Below are 20,546 nucleotides of genomic sequence, written 5' to 3' on the forward strand. Positions count from 1 at the left end.
ATCTGGGTCCTCATTTTACCTACCTTATAAAGGATGGAAGGCTGAGTCAACCTTGGGCCTGGTGGGGCTTGAACCTGCAGCAATTGCAGGCTCTGTGTTCTAATAACAGGCTTCTTTACCAGCCTGAGCTATCCCGGCCCTTTGCACACACATACGTACACACATACGTACACACACACACACACACACACACACATACTCAATATCCCCTGACATCAAAATTGTTGTCAGTCATATCAATTCCAGCTTGATTTTGATTATATTCGGCTGACATTCCTGCACAAGTTTGTCGGGTTGTGGTATGTCACCACATTTCTGCAAGGTCAAGCATCTTATCAAAACAGATCTGCAAATGCCTATTTATTTAATTAAACTATTTGTAATTTTTCAGATCAACTTAGTGGTCTATTCTATTTATTCTATTTACTTATTGGGCTTATAAGTTTCTTCAATTGAAATACTCTCTTTCCGTAAATAAGGTTTTAAAAAACTTACACAGACCAATCAACAATAAATCACAATTCTGCACTGATGAATAAAAAAAACCCCAACCCACTGTTTTATAATGTTAGTTATTTCCTACATTCTGCTTATATAAGCACTCTACATAGCTTATTAACAAGTAGAACTAGGGACAACTGGCTGGATATGACAACACAGAAGCCAGTAACTAACAAGCTTTTTTCCCTTCAGACCTTCAACCCAGTCACTTTCTGGAGCAAGGAAGTAGTAGAGGTGACTTCCTATATCAAGTCTTCTGTAGTTGTGTGAAAGCCAAGGAAAAGGTCAATATCCAAGAATAGAAACTGTGCATGTACTACTTGGTCACTTATAATAATAGATATCTCAGCAAGCAGCAATAATCACAAACTTTATTTGTAGGGAACAAACCAAATCTCTTTACTCAGCCATAGTAAATGGCAAGTAAGATGACATTGTTCTGGCTAATTTCAATAACTTAACCAAACTGTTTCTATCATTGTTCATTGCCTCCCACCACAACCAGTTACACATGATCAAAAAACACATCATACTTGATTTAATCACAAAGCAATCAGGAAGCTTGGAATTGTCTAAATCATTATTTTAAATTATATAAAGAAAATCCTGACTTTTGTTCAGTTTCTGGCCTAGTGAACTTGGAAAACAGGACAAGCAGTTAATCCATAAAAATAAGGAATCCTATGTGAACAAAGGCTCTTCAAGCCTAGTATATGCCATCAGTGAGAATGTATCTGAAATTTTCTTTTTCTTGGAAAGAAACTCCACATACTGTGTGCCAAATTGATCTTAAAGTAAATGCGGTCTCTCCAGATAAAAATATCTCTACTTTGTATGTACTGAATTTTTTTTTGTAAACAACAACAACAACAACCCCACTGATGTTCTTCCTTTTAAGAAAAAAAAAAGGAAAGAAAAACCAAATCAAACTGAAACAAAAACATGGGATGGAAAATACATTTCATAAATGTAGCATGAAATCACAGCAAATCAAAATACACCACCCTAACTAGCAAAGACAAAGGGGAAAACAGGCCAATCCAAACCTTAATTAAGTTATCAACTGAAACGCACTAGCAGGGGCAGTAAAACAAATACATTTTCACATAGGGAGAGATTGAAAGTATTTTGCGAAAACAGAGATATAATTCAGTGTCATAAAACACACAAGCAATTTTGTACTATAGGTACATGAACAGGAGGAATCTGACACATTACAGTAGTGTAGGACGGGGTCTCCAACCTTGGCAACTTGAAGCCTGGCGGACTTCAACTCCCAGAATCCCCCAGCCAGCTTTGCTGGCTGGGGAATTCTGGGAGTTGAAGTCCGCCAGGCTTCAAGTTGCCAAGGTTGGAGACCCCTGGTCCATGAAACCGATTTCTAAATTTTAAAAAAAGGGAAGCCATGAAGTTTCCACCCTCCATGGGTACAGAAGAATTTCAAAGTCATCCTTTCCTAGCATTTAATTCTTTCTCCCAGTTCCCCCTTAACCTGCATCATCAACCTCCCTGTCTACATTTATGATCTCACCCCTTCCAAGTCTGATAAAATTCCAGATCATTAAAACATCTGAATCTTGGCAGCAGAATGAATGATAGGTTAAGTAAAACTATGCAAATGTAAGTAATTAGCAAGAACAGTTATGCCTTGTAATCAATCACTGTAGCAGCAGAATGCGTCTGGAACCTCCATAATTACATATTTTTTTCCTCCCTCCAGATTTGAGAAGGGCAATTGCTGTGAGATTGCCCTGTCATCATCTGGAACCAGAATGTAAGCTGTGCCTGTTGAAAATCCACTAACATTCCTAAAGTATTTTGGAACTAAAAAAGAGATACAAAAACTACAGAGGCGGCACCATATCTATACCAACTGAGCTTCTTAAAACCTTAGCAAAAATGAAACTCATAAATGAATGTCTGACAGATTTTAAATATTAAATGACAAGGCTATAAATTATGCATCTCAAGATATCGCTTTAATGTCCGTTCTCTTTGCAGAGTTTGTGAATAAGATTTAATGACTTTTTAGCAAGATTCTAATGCCAATCAAATTTCATAGAGTTTAGTTTTTTGCTACTGAATTATATTTTTATTTTATTATTTTATTTTATTTGCATTTATATCCCGCCCTTCTCCGAAGACTCAGGGCAGCTTACACTATGTCATTGTGACACTTTTGTAGTATGTCCCAAAGGTGCTTTTTCAAGAGGCAACTGGACTTTCTGGTTTTTCTTTGAAGATGTTTTGCTTCTCATCCAAGAAGCTTTTTCAATCCCCACCATCTAGTCAGAGCTGAAGAAGCTTCTTAGATGAGAAGCGAAACATCTGCAAAGAAAAATGAGAAAGTCCGGTTGCCTCTTGAAAAAGCACCTTTGGGACAACCATGACCTGGATGACTGAGAATCTCCATAGATTTTTGTAGTATGGTTGGTTCATTCTTCATTTCTCATGGTACAGTTAAAACAGTCCTAACCCACCCTCTTTAAGAATTCACAAATCCAAAGATCCACAGCACATGGAAAGATATCTCGATCCAAAACCATGACCAACGCTGGAACCCTATATAAAACCCTTAATGAAGTTAAACATAAAATGTATATATAACAAATGTGTATTACATAATGAATCACTGGCCCAAAGGTGTTTTTGCAAAAGGTAACTGGGCTTTGTTTGTTTTTCCTTGAAGATGTTTTGCTTCTCATCCAAGAAGCTTATTCAGTTCTTCTAAGAAGCTTCTTGGACGAGAAGCAAAATGAGAAGCAAGGAAAAACAAAGGAAGTCCAGTTGCCTTTTGAAAAAGCATCTTTGGAACAACCATGACCTGGATGACTGAGAATCATTCCAAAGAAGTAGTAGTAATGAGAAACTTCATGTATGGCAAACTACTATTTTACTTCACTAAAGCTAACCTTTCATTCAACCCTTTTATTTCTTAAGTGATATTGCTCTCAAACTCCAAGCTATTCCCAATCATCAAATGTTCTCATATTCACATATAACATTTCCCACTGTACTGCCAGTAGCTTGAAAATGAATCAATACACAACTTAAAAACAAGATGAATAACATTAAAACAGGGGTACTTAGAGGAGGGGGTCAAAATGGCAGCCACAATCATAAAGACTGAAACTCTGACCTTCTTTTACTTGTACCACTCATATAAAAGAGGAGTTCTGGTTGCATGAGCATAGCTACCCTCTTGACTTTTCAACTCCCCATCCTTCAGATGCCTTCGGATTAAAGGGTTTGTGAGTAACGATCAGTACAAAACTGGACCTCCAAATCTATGTTTCGCCCATGTTGTGGATAAACAGATGCTATGAGAAAACTTCAATAAAGCACATTTCAAGTAGAACAATTGGCAGTTAAATATCCAGACATTTAGTCTTTGCAAGTTGGTACGTTTTGCAGGGAGAGAAAAATAAACTTGCCATTTCCTTTCTTCAGGAACAAGTTCCATATAAATAATGCCCAAAGCAAAGCAACACACTAAAACAAAACACTGCTGGTGATTTCCCCACAGATTAAACTTGGCTGCATACATTTAAACTGAAGGGAAACAGAAGTTGAGCTGGAGAGCAGGGATCAATGAGAAGGAAGGGGTCAGGAGGAAAAAGATGCTCAGTTTATTGGGAAAAGATAGAATACCTAACCTGAGTTGGCTCAAAGATCAGCCAAGTTACTTGTTGTTTGGGGAAAACTAGTTCCACTTATTTTTTGAATGAATGCAACACAGCCATGCAGCAGAAAATCTACCTTGTATTGGAGCAACATGTTTACCCGAAATTCACTGAACTCATTGGTGAAATCCAAATATTTTTAATACTGGTTCTGTGGGTATGACTTGGTGGGCATGGTGTGGCTTGGGGGGCGTGGCTTGGGGGGCATGGCAGGAAAAGAATACTGCAAAATCTCCAGTCCCACCCACTCTAGGGGAAGGATTCTGCAAAATATCCATTCCCACCCCACTCTGGGGCCAGCCAGAGGTGGTATTTGCCAGTTCTCCAAACTACACAAAATTTCCTCTACCGGTTCTCCAGAACCTGCTGGATTTCACCCCTGACTGAACCAGCATCCCTCCCACCTTGGTATCTATATATTGGGTTGGGCACCAGAGGCATCTATGGGGGTTCCCCATGTGTCAAAAAACTAAGATGGTGGCTACAACTGCACAATCAAAACCCATCTTTTTTTAATACATGTAGCACACATTCCAAATCTCTGAGCTTTAACATCATAAATGCAGCCACCATTTAACTTATCTGACATTCCTGCCAAGGATATCTCTGGTTGGCATGATGTATTGAACCATAACTAATGATAGAGTTACATTTGCCAACCAGCTAGAACAAAAAATGGTTGACTGTTTTGTGATTTAGTGTGCAGACACAGCTTTAGACTAGGGAATTATGCAATCAAGATTGCACATTGGGTATTTCCTATCTCCCTTCAGGTCTAATAACCACCTGTATATTTCAAAATTGGGAGCCTTCAATGAAATTACTTGTCAACTGCAAATTTGGGAAAGGAAACTGGGCCATCCTGACTCTTTTCGTAGTCTGCACCATCTCCTTGCATTCTCCCAGTCATTGAGCCTAAAATTTAAGAAAATATAGGAGTAGACAAATCCAGTTCAAGTGAATAATTATTTGTTCAGAGCATATGTTTGTTTTATATTCAGTTCTCCTGACCTTTAACCAGTGGTGGGATTCAGCCAGTTCGCACCACTTGGGGAGAACTGGTTGTTAACTTACTGAGCAATTTGGTGAACTGGTTGTTGGAAGGAATCATTAGGGCAGAGAACTGGTTGTTAAATTGCTTGAATCCTACCACTGCCTTTAACTCATAGTAAGCTGCTGTGGCAGTCATTTTGGGTCAGTTCAAAGGAATCAAACATTAAAATAAAGGAATGAGTGTAGCAGTGGTAGGTTGCTACCGGATCAGGTGAACCAGTAGTGGTGGCGGTGGGAGGCTCCACCCACCTGCCCGGATGCTTCTGTCCATGCGCAGAAATGTTGTGTGCATGCACGAGTGCCTACGAGCGAACCAGTAGCAGTGGGTTTTGAAACCCACTCCTAGAGTGTAGGAATAAACAGTAAATAAACTGGGATCCCCTGGGGAGAGACACTATAAGGACAGACACCAGTATAGATAGCCTTGATTTACAACTGGTTGTTTTGCAACTCTTTGAAGTTATGACAGGCTCCGAAAATGGGACTGATGACCCAGATTCTAACTTTTGATGTCTGTGCTTCCCCTGTATAGTCACATGACTATAATTTGGACACTCAACAACCAGCCTGTATTGGCAGTCATTTGAAGTGCCCTGTAGTCATGTGACCACGCTTTACAATGTTTTTGCCTGAAACTGGTATTTACTTTTAATTTCTAGGCAAAACCATCCCATAGTGGATTCATTTAACAACTGCAATGTTCATTTAATGACCACAGAATTCAGTTTACAGTTGACAAATTCACTTTACAACAGCTGCAAAAAAGATCGTAAAATTGGGCATGGTTACATGTTGACTTTCTTTATGACCATGGAGACTTACGACCGAAATTGGGGGCTCAATTATGGTTGTAAGTCAAGGAACAACTGTACTTTTCTTCTGCATATCTTCTTTTCCACCTTCTTTGCAATTTCTGGAGAAACACACAAAGCTTCTCATTTTCCTTAAACATGATTCAGGACACAAGCAAAGGCCAAAATGAAGCAAGTATATGACTTAGAGAGTGAGATTTACATGATGACTGTCATAATTGTTATCACAAAAAGTGTTCTTTCCTGTCATCAAATCATGGGATAGACCACAAATTGAGTGTATTTACTCAAATGCTGTAAAGAAATATGATAGAGCAACCCGGGGTGTATCTCATGAATTTTAATGAACTAAAAAAAAACATGTTCTCATGGAGAAAACTGAATATTAAATTATAAAGAATATAACATACAGTACATCTTTAAGACACATTATGTGGAGAACAGAAAAATCCAGACATCCATAACCAAAACATAATTTTCCTCTTTCAAATTGAAAAGTGTTATTTCCTTCTTTAGATGCACATAAATGAGATTCCCATTTTCAAACAAATTGCCAACAAAATAAGAACAAAGTCTGAATGAGTCAGATAAATGTAACCTTACACTTGAAAACAATCACACTTAACTCAAACAGACCTATTTCACCACCACACTACAGCCTTTTGATTGTTTCAATTGCTCACATACTTCAGTGCAGATAACCTATTGCAGCAATGTGCTTTTCTGACACAGAAAAGTAATTCATCCACACAAAGATAATATTAATTTTCAGACGATTGTTACTCTCAGGATACTCAAGAATATGCATCTTGAAGAAAATGAAACTTCCAGGACCCTGCTAGAGCTTAAAGGTCAAGCTGTGATGGATCTAAAATCCTCTGGCAGCCACCCACTTGTCCATGTTTCTTCGTTTGAGAGATGTTTTTTTGCAGCCAAAAATGTTATAAACCATATTTATTTAAAAGACCCCTTCCACCCCATGTTTCCTTTCAAGTGTTGCATTTCAGCTGAGATATGAGAATGACATGAAAAGAGATGGGCAAGGAGACCTTGCTGCTTTTGGTAAACATTAATTTCTCTTTGCCAATCCCTTTGATGCTATCATTCAGGACCCAGAAATAAGGCACAGCTCCAACCACCTGCCATTTTGGTCTGCTGGGACTATGGCTCTTTTTTCCCAACGTTCATCCTGTATAAAACATCTTTCTACAAAAGTTGATGAAATGATTACCATTCTATGGTTACATGTTCAAGCAGCTATACCAAACTTATTGAGAAACCTATTTTACAATACCAATATCAACCTGACAATTTGGAAGTTGAGGCTGAGAATTAACAGACTGAATGGTAAACAATCCATCCACCCTGGGATGGACTATAACCAAGCTCTTCTTAGAATCCATTCTACATACCTGGAAATAACCTGGGATAAGCCACAGAGGCCAGGATGAGCCACATAAACAAAGACAAACATCTTCAGGTAGATGGCTACCTGAGTATCTTCACCTCAACCTTCCTTTTTGATTTGACTTGAAAGAGATGCCTTGGTCAAAAAATCCCATAAGTCACCTATCCTATGATAGCTGAGACAACATTCTCACTTTGCTCAGATGTTTGTACTAAGGTTTAAATCCCTCTCTCCAAGACCCATGTGGTTTCAACTACTTCTCCTTTCCTTGGGAGGTAAGAGAAATATGAAGATACCATGAAGAGAAAAAATGGGGAGATAGAACCCAAACTTTACCCTTTCATTGTAGACTCAGTCCCACCCGTTTCTTGCTTTTAGTTCCAAAGCCAAATCTAACAGACCAATACAGAATAGGTGCTTCACTTGATAAAAACATGGTTATCCATCCTTATTTTAACAAACCTGACAACAAAATCACAGTTAATGTTTCTAAACCCATGACCAACTTATGTAAGTGCAAAACTAGTCTGAATTATATCAAAATGGTTCTGATGCCATTTAGACGAAACAGATGTTGTTCTAAGCCATAGACACATTAAACATACGGGTTTAATATGGGTGCTGTATGAGGTATGCGCCTCTGCTTCAAAATTCACACCAGTGCCAGTCCTTACAGTTTGAACATGCAGAATTCGAGTTCCTTTTTATATCTTTTATACCAATCCAATTCAACATGTATCTACTGTTTGATCCTCATCTGTATTCAATCACAGTTACACTCTTATCACAGCCTACACAGTTTACTTGGGTGTTGATGTGATAGTCTGCAATTTCCACTTATAAGCTGTAGAAACAGAAGCAGAATATTAATATGACCAATTTATGTATGAACACAAAGACAGATACATTTTTTTTTAATCAGACCTTCTTATGGATCTTTCCTCTACTGAAGCCTCATTTCTAGAACTAAGTTCTGCACCATTAGATAGTATAAGATATTATACTGTCTAATATCTTAGATAGGCTGTTCCTGGTTACTCTAAAGAAACAGGTTTTCATAAAGAGTGAGCGATCAAGACTCTAATTACACATCTCCACCTTTGTACATTCAAAATAGGTCAGTGTGGAGTATTGCAGGATTCAGTACATCTGCTAAGACAAAATGCCTGGTTGATTCCCACAATAGGTTCAGCCATAAACTGCCCAACTGCCCTATTGTGTAACTCTACCCATAATAGATTAGCTTCTGGTTCCATCTGTTTGACTTTGCTATTTGATCCAGTTTTCTCCACCTGAATTGACCATACAGTTCAGGGCTCTGGCCTAGAGTCCCATGTGGTCTACATGGAACTACCTTCCATGACTAAAGGGGAACTACAGCCTTGGTCTCCCACATCACACACATCCCTTGCAGCCATGTGACATTTCAAGTGCTTGGCAACTGGCTTATTTTTACGACCAGTGGCACATCCCATGGTCATGTGACCATAATTTACAATATTTTTAGCACTTTCCATTCAAAAGAATGTGTTTGCTTAATGAGCACTGCAAAATACAGGTAGTACTCAACTTAAAACAGTTTATTTAGTGATGTGCATACATACAACAGCACTGAAAAAAGTGACTTATGACCATTTTTCAGACTTATGACAACTGAAGCATCCCCACGGTTATGTGATTTACACTTATGCTTGACACCTGGTTCATATTTATGACAGTTGCAGTGTCCTGGGTGATGCGATCATTTTTTGCAACCTTCTGACAAACAAAGGCAATGGGGAAACCAGATTCACTTAACAACCGTGTTACTAATTTAATAACTGCAGTGATTCACTTAACAAATCTGGCAGGAAAAGTCACATGGGCACCTTTACTTATGACTGCAATGATTTATTACTGAATTACTGGCCTTAGAAAGTCAAGGATTACCTGTACTGTATTGCCAAACACTGACACATGAGGCTGTGCAAAGGCTTTTAGTAAGAAAAAAAGTAAAGATGCAGTAAAACAAAGAGCTGGGAACTACATTAGATCCGACTCTTCGACCTAATAAAGGATAGAGATGTTGGGAAGGCTCTTTCTCCATATTTCCACTTCTAGTTTACATAGGAATAATCTGAATACATGTGTAGGGCTAGTACACTGGAAGATGAATGCATAGGAGTCATACCCAGCTACCAATCTACAAGTATTGAAAGCATCACAGAGAGGAAAAACCTGGATGGGATATAATGCATAGCAAACTAACATTGTTCCAGACCTTCTTTGTAGGTTGCGCAATACTTGCAAATCTTAAGATTAGGTGAGCATTCTTAGATCCAGAGGAGGCAGATGTTACTTTCCCCAAATAGGCACCCTTTAGCCCAAGTGATTGCACCATCATTTTTCAGAGATGAAGCATTGTAGAACAACCATGACTTTCATTCCGTCCATGGCTGCAGATGACAGTTTGATGTGAGAAGCATTCAGACAGAAGCAAGGCTGTCCCTGCTGAGAATCAGGGAGCTCCCCAGAAGTAGAGCAGATAAAAAGACTTATCTCTCTTGCTTATTATTCTGTACCTTTGCATTTTTTAACTTAGTGATAATTGCCCTTTTGCATCAGAAGAGGGATGAAAGGAGACAATTAACCACTAAATGGAAAATATGATAAGCAGAAACAGTTTATTGAGAGAGGGAGGGTGGGACGGAGGGTGGGACGGAGGGAGACAGTTTCTGTCTGGATTCTCAGATTATCCTTTGAGGTCTTGCCTGCTGGCTATGTTGAGCATCCATCAGACAGACACAGGTACTGGATTAACTTTATTTCCCTAGTGCTGTCTCGCCTAAGAAGGACTTCTTCAGTAGTTTTAGAAGAGATTTTCCACTAGTTATTTCAGTCTATAATCCATCCATGAGTGGGGTTTTAAGAGGGTTTTAGTCACTGTGACTCAAAGTGTTCTTTGTAGTTTAAAAGGATCAAATTGGGTTTAGTCAGGGTCTACAACTGTTCTTATTTTCTTTCTTGGGCTACTATGGGAAGAAAGGCATTATAGAAATAAAATTAGTGGAGGTAGTTACCTCATAAACCCCGGAATTGAGTATCTCTTAATTACTAAACCTATCTAATGGAGAATGTAAAGGCTTTGGAGGAAAGGTCTCTAAGGTCTAACCTGCCCTCATGATCTTCTAAACCCCAGGTGTATATGCTATGTGCCCTAAGCAAGATAGTTAGGTCTTGATTTAAAATGCAATGTGGCATCCAGAAATTCTAGAACATCACTTAGGGTGGTATAAATAGACCTCCAGGACATATACAGAGAGATGGGTGAAATCTTGCAAGGTAGTCAAGACTCAGATAATCTGTTTTCACATTAAGTCTTATGATATTTTGGCACAGTACAGCATTGTGAATTTGCACAATGTTGACTGCTGTTCCTGACATAAGAATGGTAGCTTCTTCTGAAGATCAACAGCTTTTGGGGTGTCAGTGACCTCTCTTGGAGTTTGTAACTAGAGCCTCCTCAATCAAGCAGCTGGTGCTTCCTTCTCCATGCCCGAATTTCAGTTAATCCTTGGAAACATGAGACTCTTTCACACCATCTATAGGTGTTCAAAGCTAGTCTGGTTATGGAACCTCTAAGTTTGGTTTAGTTTTATTCCCATCTCCATTGCACCCAACATGCCAAGTTGTTCACTTTAAAGGTTCTGAGATATCCCTTGTTAAATGGGAAAGGGCATTCTTTCCCTCTGACTTACAAACACAGACTGGTTTCTGAGAAGACCACTGGCTACTTTTTTGACAAGTGATTGTTTTCTGCCCCTTCAATTCAAATGCAGGCTGGCATTCAAATGTCAACGAGTCTCCGTGGCGAAATGTTGACCCTTCTCTCTTGCCATATGCTAGCATTCCGGGATCTCCACAGCTTCCCTGGTCAATTTCTAGAAGAAACACAAATAAAGATATGAAAGTAGGGAATATAAAGGAAATCTTTGCATGCAATTTTTTATCTGGCATTTTACTCTTGCCATCATAGGAATTCTTTCCATAAGGATTCAAAAACACACGCACACATACTCATAATAAAAATAGGTCAGGCTTGTTTACGTTCATAATGCTTTGGGAAAACTTCTAATGTCCTGGCAGAAGAGGTCAGCTGTAAAGAACGACCAGTGTATGACCCTCCCAGCTCCTGGTCACATTCTCTACTTTATATATTCTTTTATATATAAGACTATATTCTTCCTTTGATCTTGCAGGCAATTCCTGGGAAATTAGTCCATATATGGAGTTGGATATAGAAGAAACAGATAAAAAAAGTCAGGATTGAAGTAGATGTCACAAAAGACTCCGTACCTGTCATTCTTCTTCTTCTTTTTAAGTTTATAGACTTCAAGTTGAAGGAAGAAAAAGAAGAAAGACAAATGTACCAAATTTCCCCTAAAGATAAAGCTATTCAAAACTGTCATGTGAATCACTGAAATGATATGAACATTTTCCTTCTGTTGTTCTCTGGTTGCCAGGTTTATTTTTTATTTATTTATTTATTTGATTTTTATACCGCCCTTCTCCCGAAGGACTCAGGGCGGTGTACAGGCAAAATAAAAACAGACAAGAAAATATACAGTTTAAAATGCAAGATTAAAAAACTTATTATAATTAGCCTAAAAATTTAAAATATATAAAAACTAAAACCCATCTAAAATTAATAATAAAGATTTTAAAATCGATAAAATCTAAGCCAGCCCCGCGCGAATGAAAAGATGTGTCTTCAGTTCGCGACGGAAGGTCCGAAGGTCAGGTATTTGGCGTAAACGCGGGGGAAGCTCGTTCCAGAGTGTGGGAGCCCCCACAGAGAAGGACCTTCCCCTGGGGGCCGCCAGCCGACATTGCTTGGCGGACGGCACCCTGAGAAGTCCCTCTCTGTGAGAGCGTACGGGTCGGTGGGAGGCATGCGGTAACAGCAGGCGGTCCCGTAAGTACCCAGGCCCTAAGCCATGTTGAGGAGTTGAGGAGATAATCAATTGCATTGATAAAATTTAATTTGCTTGGATTTTATTCTAGGGTGTGGCTCAAAGCCAAGCATTTTGGCTTGCCTAACACTGAATTATGTCTTAGAATGTTGTGTTCTTGGGGTTCATTCAGCCAAGGAATGAGTATCGGCATCCAAAGTGGGAGAAGTGCTACTGACTTGGTACAGGTGCACCTGCTATACCTATCAACACCACCTTAGAAGGAGACGCTCCTTTTCCTGATCTTACATGGTAACTGCAATATTCCCAAACAATGCATGTTTCAATTCAAAGAATGTCAAGGGCATAGAGACAGGTAGAGTAAGGTGTATATGTTGGTCCTGAAGCACTTTCCCCATTTTAGATCCAAATACCTGCAGATGCCTCTAATCAGGGATGTCAAAAAGTCAAGATTGTGGCCGAAACAATGCCACAATGCCAAAGTTCCACCTGGTTTTTTTTTTAAATAAAAGTTTGCAGGGCACATAAAAACAGATGGAGTTTCCATTACATTATTGTGACAGCTATATTGGCATTTTTTTAACCATGCCTGTGAAGACCTATGGCTACTTTTAATCATGGTAAGCATGGACGAGAAGGAAATGTGAGCACTGCTAGAGAATATGGGAAAGGCTGAAGAGACAATTAGAACAGCGATTCCCTTGAGGGTTTCTTTTAGATGATGCATCCAAAGCTCTGCTTGTGTCACACATAAAACATTGCCTTTTTTTATTATTATCATACCCTGCAGTCACCCTGGCCATTTTTCATTATCCAGTTTGTTTTTTGTCATTTGAGAAAACCAGTGTGAAAAATCTTAACTCTCTTTCTCTCTTTAAAATTTCTTTTGAGAGATCTTCTTTAAAGAGAATTGTTCAGTTATTGAAGATTTGCAGCGATCCATTACTCATTTGGATAAAAGCTGGCTAGCAATAGACTTCCCCCTTTTCCCCGAAATAAAATTTAACTGAATCCAGAAAAGTGACAATGCTTTTGCCAAAGAAGCTAGGCACAGAGATGGTAATGACAAAATGACGGGGGGGGGGGATTGTGAGAATTCCTTTTTCCTGCTAAGATGGTCTCATTCTGACAGAAGGTGTTGAACCATATTGTGCTCTACTTGCTTCTGACATAGCATGTTATATAAAAACATTACTATGATTAAAAGTCACAGTTAAAATGTCCTGGGTAGTATTATGGAAGAAACAGCCCTTGTGGATGATTACCCACAAATTAATTTTAATGCATTCCAGCATTAAATAGATTAAACCAAAAATAAAGTTAATATTTTTAAGATACTTGACTAATTGGTGCATAGCAACTTCCCTGCCTTAGCTTCTTGACTGCATAATCAGACTGGTGGTGGAGTTGCCAAGGTTTATGGTTCTAGGAGACTTCAAGTTGCCTTTTCGGAGAGTGGCATTTGGGCTAACTCAGGAGTTCATGGCTACATGATAGCCATCAAACAAGGAATGTGATAATACACTGGATCTGGTCTTCATTCAGATCTGGAACTGGGTGAGTTCTCTGTTACTCCTTTGTCACAGTCAGATCACTCCCTGGTAACCACTGAGGTTTTCTGTTGCTATTTCTCACCGCAAAAAGATGGGACCTAATTCAGTCAGAAGCTCCCAGGGAACAAGTACCTCTGACAGGTTCCAGAAGGATCTTGGAGTTGTTCCTGATGGTCTGCTCCATGATCTGATGCTCTATCTGCTGCCTGGAATGAGGGAGTGGTGGGGGCTTTGGATTGGGTCACATCCATGTGACTTCTATCCATCCATAGATCCGACCATTCCTCCAGGTGAAAAGGTTGATACCAGTTTTCCAAGGCAGGCCAAACTTGGAAACCAAAGACAAGTAAGTTTCTGTCCCTTTTTAAGGTTATAATAATAGAACCCTGCAAATCTTAAAGTATTTTCCCTCTGCTCTGTCTTCATGAGAACTAGGGAAGTCATGTCTGAGATACTTTCTCAGATTACATTTCTGCCCGAAATTCTAATTTCTTTTAGTTGATATTGTCTTGGTTGTGGCTAATGAGTCATGACTTCTGCTCAGAGAGCAGATGCCAGCTCTAGCCTAGAGGGCCTTTGGTTAAGCTTCATATTGTATACCATTTATACCTCTTCTCAATCATTCCCACCCTGGACTCATCACCAATGGATTGCTGTAATGTGAGTTATATGGGGCTGCCCTTGAAGAGCATGTGGAAGCTGCAGCACATGCAAAATGCGGTGGCACAGGGAGTTATGCCTGCTCCTCAGCAAACTTTACATCTCTGATTGGTCAGTTGCACTGGCTACCAGTATGGTTCTAGGTGCAGTTCAAGTTGCTGGTAAAGAACTGTAAAGCCCTACATAACATGGGATCAGGATATTTGAGGGATCGCTTCACTCTGGTTATAATCTCATCAATTCTGGAAGGGGAGACAAGTTGAGGCAAGAAGAGAACCTTTCCTGCCATGGCATTCGCCATTTGGAACATCAAACCAACCAGCTTTTGGGAAAGCTCTGAAAACAGGGCTCTGCTATCATGCTTGGGAATCAGCTGGTAGTGGAGAGTCTCTTCAATGCCTATGAGGATGAGGCACTGACTGAACACTGAGGCTGGTTTTTCTGTGTTTAATGTGTTTTTATTGAGGGTTTGTAGCAGTGGTAAAATCCATTTTTTTTACTACCGCTTCTGTGGGTGTGGCTTGGTGAGTGTGGTGTGGCTTGGTGGGCATGGTTTGGCTTGGTGGGCGTGGCTTGGTGGGCATGGCAGCAAAAGGATACTGCAAAATCTCCATTCCCACCCCACTCCAGGGGAAGGATACTGCAAAATCTCCATTCCCTCCCCACTCCAGGTGAAGGATACTGCAAAATCCCCATTCCCACCCCACTCCAGGGGAAGGATACTGCAAAATCTCCATTCCCTCCCCACTCCAGGGGAAGGATACTGCAAAATCCCCATTCCCTCCCCACTCCAGGGGAAGGATACTGCAAAATCTCCATTCCCACCCCACTCCAGGGGAAGGATACTGCAAAATCTCCATTCCCACCCCACTACAGGGGAAGGATACTGCAAAATCCCCATTCCCACCCCATTCCAGGGAAGGATATTGCAAAAACTTCATTCCCAGCCCACTCTGGGACCAGCCAGAAATGGTATTTGCTGGTTCTCCAAACTATTCAAAATTTCCGCTATCAATTCTCCAGAACCTGTCAGAACCTGCTGGATTTTACCCCTGGTTTGTAGGCTTTTAAAATTAATTTGGGGTGGTGTTGGTGTTGGCTATTGCTTTAGTTTTTGGGAGCTGCCCAGTCACTGAGATGAGATTGACAGCTTTACAAAATGAATGAATGAATGAATGAATGAATGAATGAATGAATGAATGAGTGAGTGAGTGAGTGAAAGAAAGAAATAGGCAGATAGAGAACGTATGGCATGGCATTGTATGACTTTCAAAGAAGAATGGGGAAGAAATTAATCACTACCTACAGTTATTCCCTTGGGATGTTCAAATGTACATACTTCACTAGTTTTTTCCTACAATTCCTTGTGAAAGGAGGCAGAGCATGAACTTCCCATGCCTGTTTTCTAATCAATTGTCCTTACAGAAATCTAATTTTGAAGCTTCAGTCATGAAAAGACTCAGAAATGTTTCTCTTAGCTTGGGGAGGAACGGAGTAAATGGAATGTAGAATGTCTGCTTAGTGCTAGTCAAATGTTCTGGTTCACTACCTTATAATAACCTGAGGGATAATAATAATAATAGCTGGGTAAAAATGGCAAATCAAGTCTAAACATCTGACTGACTATGCAACGACCCATAATAAAAATAACAATGATGCATTGAAATATCTGCAAGAAATACAGTTTGCCTGCAAGCAAGAACTGGTGGGACCACAAAATAGACAAAGTAATAGAAAACAAAGAAGGTAAAATGCTCTTGGACTTTGTAATTTAAACAGAGAAGCACCTGTCATGAAACACGCCAGACTTAACAATTGTTGATCAGAAAAGCAAAAGAAATCTGGAGAATGGGCATGGCAGTACCTGGAGACAACAGAATAAAAGAGAAAGAACTAGAGAAAAATAGAAAGACCTGCAAATAGAAGTAGAACGACTGTGACAAAAGAAAGCAAAGGTAGCACCAACAGTGATAGCTGCCTTGGGTGCAATCCAAAACATCTGCAGCACGGTTGCCAGCTAGAAGACCATAGGCATTGACAAAGATCACCAGCCAAATGCCAACAGCAGCTCACATCCTGCGACAATACCTTTAACACCATCAAATAACATCTGCCTATCCTAGGTCCTGGGAAGGACTTGATAGGTAGATTTTTAAAAAATGCTAAATCCAGATTAAACATCTGGTTGAGTGCAACCAATCATCATAATACAAAATCTGTGCTTTGGCAAAATGTCCACCTGTCAATGACAAAAGGCCACGCTTTTTGGATCTGCACACATATTGTAACGCTATATCACAGCATCCTAGTTTCTTGGAAAGAACTCAGTGTGAATGAAGGCCAATGCCAGGTAAAGAACTGGAAGCTGTAGTTTCGTGCTGTTGTATGTATAACAATAAAAATAATTTTAGTTAATAATAATGATTTAATTATTATATAAAATGCTAATGATAAAATGTTTTATTTTATATTTTATTTTATTTGGAATGATAGTATCGTTACATCTACATCATAATATACATGTAATATTGTAATAATATTAATAAATTTTAATTAAAACTATTACATAATAAATAATTAAAATGATTAACATTAACAATTTACTGAATAATCTAGCATCCTGTGATGATAATTTTTCACAGGTAAACATGATAATATATCTACCTGATTGTGCATCTAACTATCATCTTCCTCCTCATCCTCATCAATCATCATCATACAAGGAAGAGAAGCTGATGGTACTTATTTATGGGACTATTTCCCAAATTGTTCTGGCAAGAAGGTCATGCTCGGTTTGCAGTTGGCTAAAGAGTGTTGACTAGCTGGACCCAGGAAAAGATGCTTTTCTGATGTAGCTGTGAGTGTGGCATACACTTTTTGGAGTTTCATTCCCTCTGAGATAAAATTACTTCTGATCCTACTGGCCTTTTGCAAAGCTCTGAAAACTTAGCTTTTGTCCAGGCCTGGGTCCCCATATGTGGTATACAGCACACCTCTTAAATTCGTTGATGGTTAAGTTATGATGTTCAGCTAGTATGAGTTTTTATATTGTGTATTTCATCAATTTTATCTAAGATGATTGCAGGCAACCATGTGAGATGGGCAGCTAGTTTGTGAATGCGATTCTATACATTTTCCCCCTCTGGCAGAGGAGAGAAGGATGAGGAGGTCAGAACAAGGAACAGAGGTATAAATAAGGTAAATGTTATCTAATATTATAGGAAGATGCCCTACAAATGAAAAACAGGATTGTCCAAAGATCACAACAAGATCATTCTCGTTCTCTATAAAATAGTAAAATGGGAAACTAGAAACCTTTTGATAAGTAGAATTTTTGCCTAATTTGTTTCAACACTTTTTATCCAAACTTGCTGGAATTCACTTTTACCTTCATCATCTTGAACTGGGTCTTATAACATACCTAGCATTTCATATAACTACAACCTGAGGTGAATATAGTAGGCACAAGTTTGTTTCAGAATGATGTCTCTGTCTTTTACCGATACAACCTAAGACCTTCAACAAATTTTCAAAGGCTTCAGAGTTCTTTGGAATATATTCTGAAAACAAAAACAAGAAGTCTGGTCATTTATGTTTTCCCTTCTACAGAAATGTGGAATTTCTGAGGGAGAATAAACAACACGCACTGAAAAACAATGACCAAAAAAACAAGAAAAAAAAAACATTGTCCAAACAAATTCAGTGCAAAGGAGAGAAAATGTTCTTTATTTTGTAGATAACTAAATGCAGAGCAGGACATGAGACATCCTGTCTGTCAGCTGCTATTAACAGTTGCTGCCTCAGAATAGATTGGGTGAATTTCTCACTGCATAATATGAATGCAAGCAACCACTGGAAAATCAATACAACCGTTAAAGGTATTTGCATCATCTTCCGGAATCTGTGCCCAAAATATACAATGAAAGGGAGGGTATGTTAGAAGCTGAACAAACTTTTCAGTTCAGTTTGTGTTGTTTGTGCTAAAAGGAAACATCTAAGGCTTAGAAGAAGAAAGAGAAGTGAATGTGTTTCACTTTAATTATGGTATCATCCTTAAAATATTAGGATTTACCACTAACTTTTACATGACCACCAGGGGTGCTTTTCAGCAGGTTCTGACAGGTTCTGGAGAACCAGCAGCAGAAATTTTGAGCAGTTCAGAGAACCGGCAAATACCACCTCTGGTGGCCCCAGAGTGGGGTGGGAATGGAGATTTTGCAATATCCTTCCCCCAGGAGTGGGGAGGAAATGGGGATTTTGCAGTATCCTTCCCCTGCCATGCCCACCAAGCCACATCATGCCCACTAACCCACAGAACTGGTAGTAAAAAAATGGATTTCACCACTGATGACCATTAAAACTGTCCTAGCTGGAAAGGGAAAATTCTACCCTTAAACATCAATCATCTTCTCCCCTAAGCTAAATAACATAAAGCAAAATTCAAATAGGCACAAAAGAACAGATTTGAATCCTACAAACCTCACAACTTGAGGACTTGAGTAATAGTTTCAAATCAATATGCATTGCATCAACATAAATAAAAACCAGAAAAGCTTTGACTGCATACAAACAACCATCCTATTGACATTTTGACCACATCCTGTGTTGGGAAAAATAACTTCTCAGATGAATGGAGCAGCTTAAGACAAATTAAGACATAAAGAATGTGGCCTTGTAGTATCTGGCTCACAACGGCCAGTTTATCAAAACATTTCCATTGGAACTTGAAACTCAAGATGCAAATGATACAAAGACTATTGTTCTCTGTAGAAAGCAGAAGGGCAGGAAGTAACCTGAGAGCTATTACTTTATTACTTATGAATATGTATACATGCCCAATGTCCTCTCCTTTGTCCAATGTCCCCTCCTTTCTTTACACTACTGTCCCCTGAAAAGTCTAAATATCAATGCATCTTTTCATTTAAAGGGGTAACCTAGACTAAGTAGGTTCTCATGGGGTCCCCTCCAGCATGTACTGCTTAATAAACACTACAGTGAGTCTTGATTATTTGCTTTGGTTCCTGGATCTGGATTCCATTCCTGCAGACTCCTGTTTCAGATCCTTGAAGAACAAGAGGAAGGAGTGAAAACCCTCAATCTTTGATTTTCACCTTTAAGATTCTCTTCTTTAAATGAAGATATAGGTTCAGAGTCCAAAAGAGTCTTATGCTTTCCAGCTCTGCATCACAAGGTCCTGTTTCAAAAGCATCCATTCCTTGGTTCCAGGTTATTGTCCCTAGCTGTGTTATGTGGCTAAACAACATCCCCCCCCCACCATTGAAATTGGAGTATGACTAGAAAAGGGTGCATCAAAGTATTTGAAGATCACAGAAAGAGATAAGAAGTCAACTTAGTAAAGTATCACTGAAATTTAGTGCATGCTGGAAAGAGTTTTTCACTTGCTAGAAAGAGGTTTTCACTATGGATGTAAATTTTTCTCATTGAGAAATAAAGGAAACAACTGGTCTACACATTAATAAACCACTGACAAGCTTTACAGCTTTAAGATGAAACAGTTCTAACACAAACTTGGAAGGGATGAAGTTCCACTTATTTCTGGTTAGAAGAAAAGCAGAACATTTTATTGTAGGACTGAGGCAGAGCTGCAGGTCATCTTGAGCCACATCTTCATGTTTCAGTTTTACAAAGGAAGCTTCATAAAGTCAAGGAGAAAGAAGGGGGGGGGGAAGAAGTAAACCAACTTCAGCTCCAGATGGCTGGAGCAAAATATCAAGCTAGCAATGTGAGCTATTGCTCCCCTTTTAATCTTCACTCCATTAAGCTTTTAAATCATTAAGAGTTGAATAGCAGTCAGTCTGGAGAGGTGACAGAAAGCAAGGGAAGAAGTGTGGGGAAAGTACAATAAAAATAATGATCCTGTGCATACAAATGTTCAACTCAAAGGTTGAGAAACTTAGAATTTT

At 39.2% G+C, this 20,546-nt stretch overlaps 1 protein-coding gene across 1 annotated transcript in view; it reads right to left on the reverse strand.

Moving 5' to 3' along the window:
• The window catches only part of CSMD2 (CUB and Sushi multiple domains 2), a 795,888-nt gene that overhangs the window by 263,784 nt on the left and 511,558 nt on the right, over positions 1-20,546 (reverse strand). The window contains exon 13 of the mRNA XM_058195470.1: positions 11,195-11,377. Coding sequence (XP_058051453.1) covers positions 11,195-11,377 — 183 coding nt within the window. The remainder of the gene's footprint in view (positions 1-11,194; positions 11,378-20,546) is intronic.

Source organism: Ahaetulla prasina, chromosome 10 (assembly GCF_028640845.1).
Source record: "Ahaetulla prasina isolate Xishuangbanna chromosome 10, ASM2864084v1, whole genome shotgun sequence".
In the NCBI taxonomy this organism is placed as follows: Eukaryota; Metazoa; Chordata; class Lepidosauria; order Squamata; family Colubridae; genus Ahaetulla; species Ahaetulla prasina.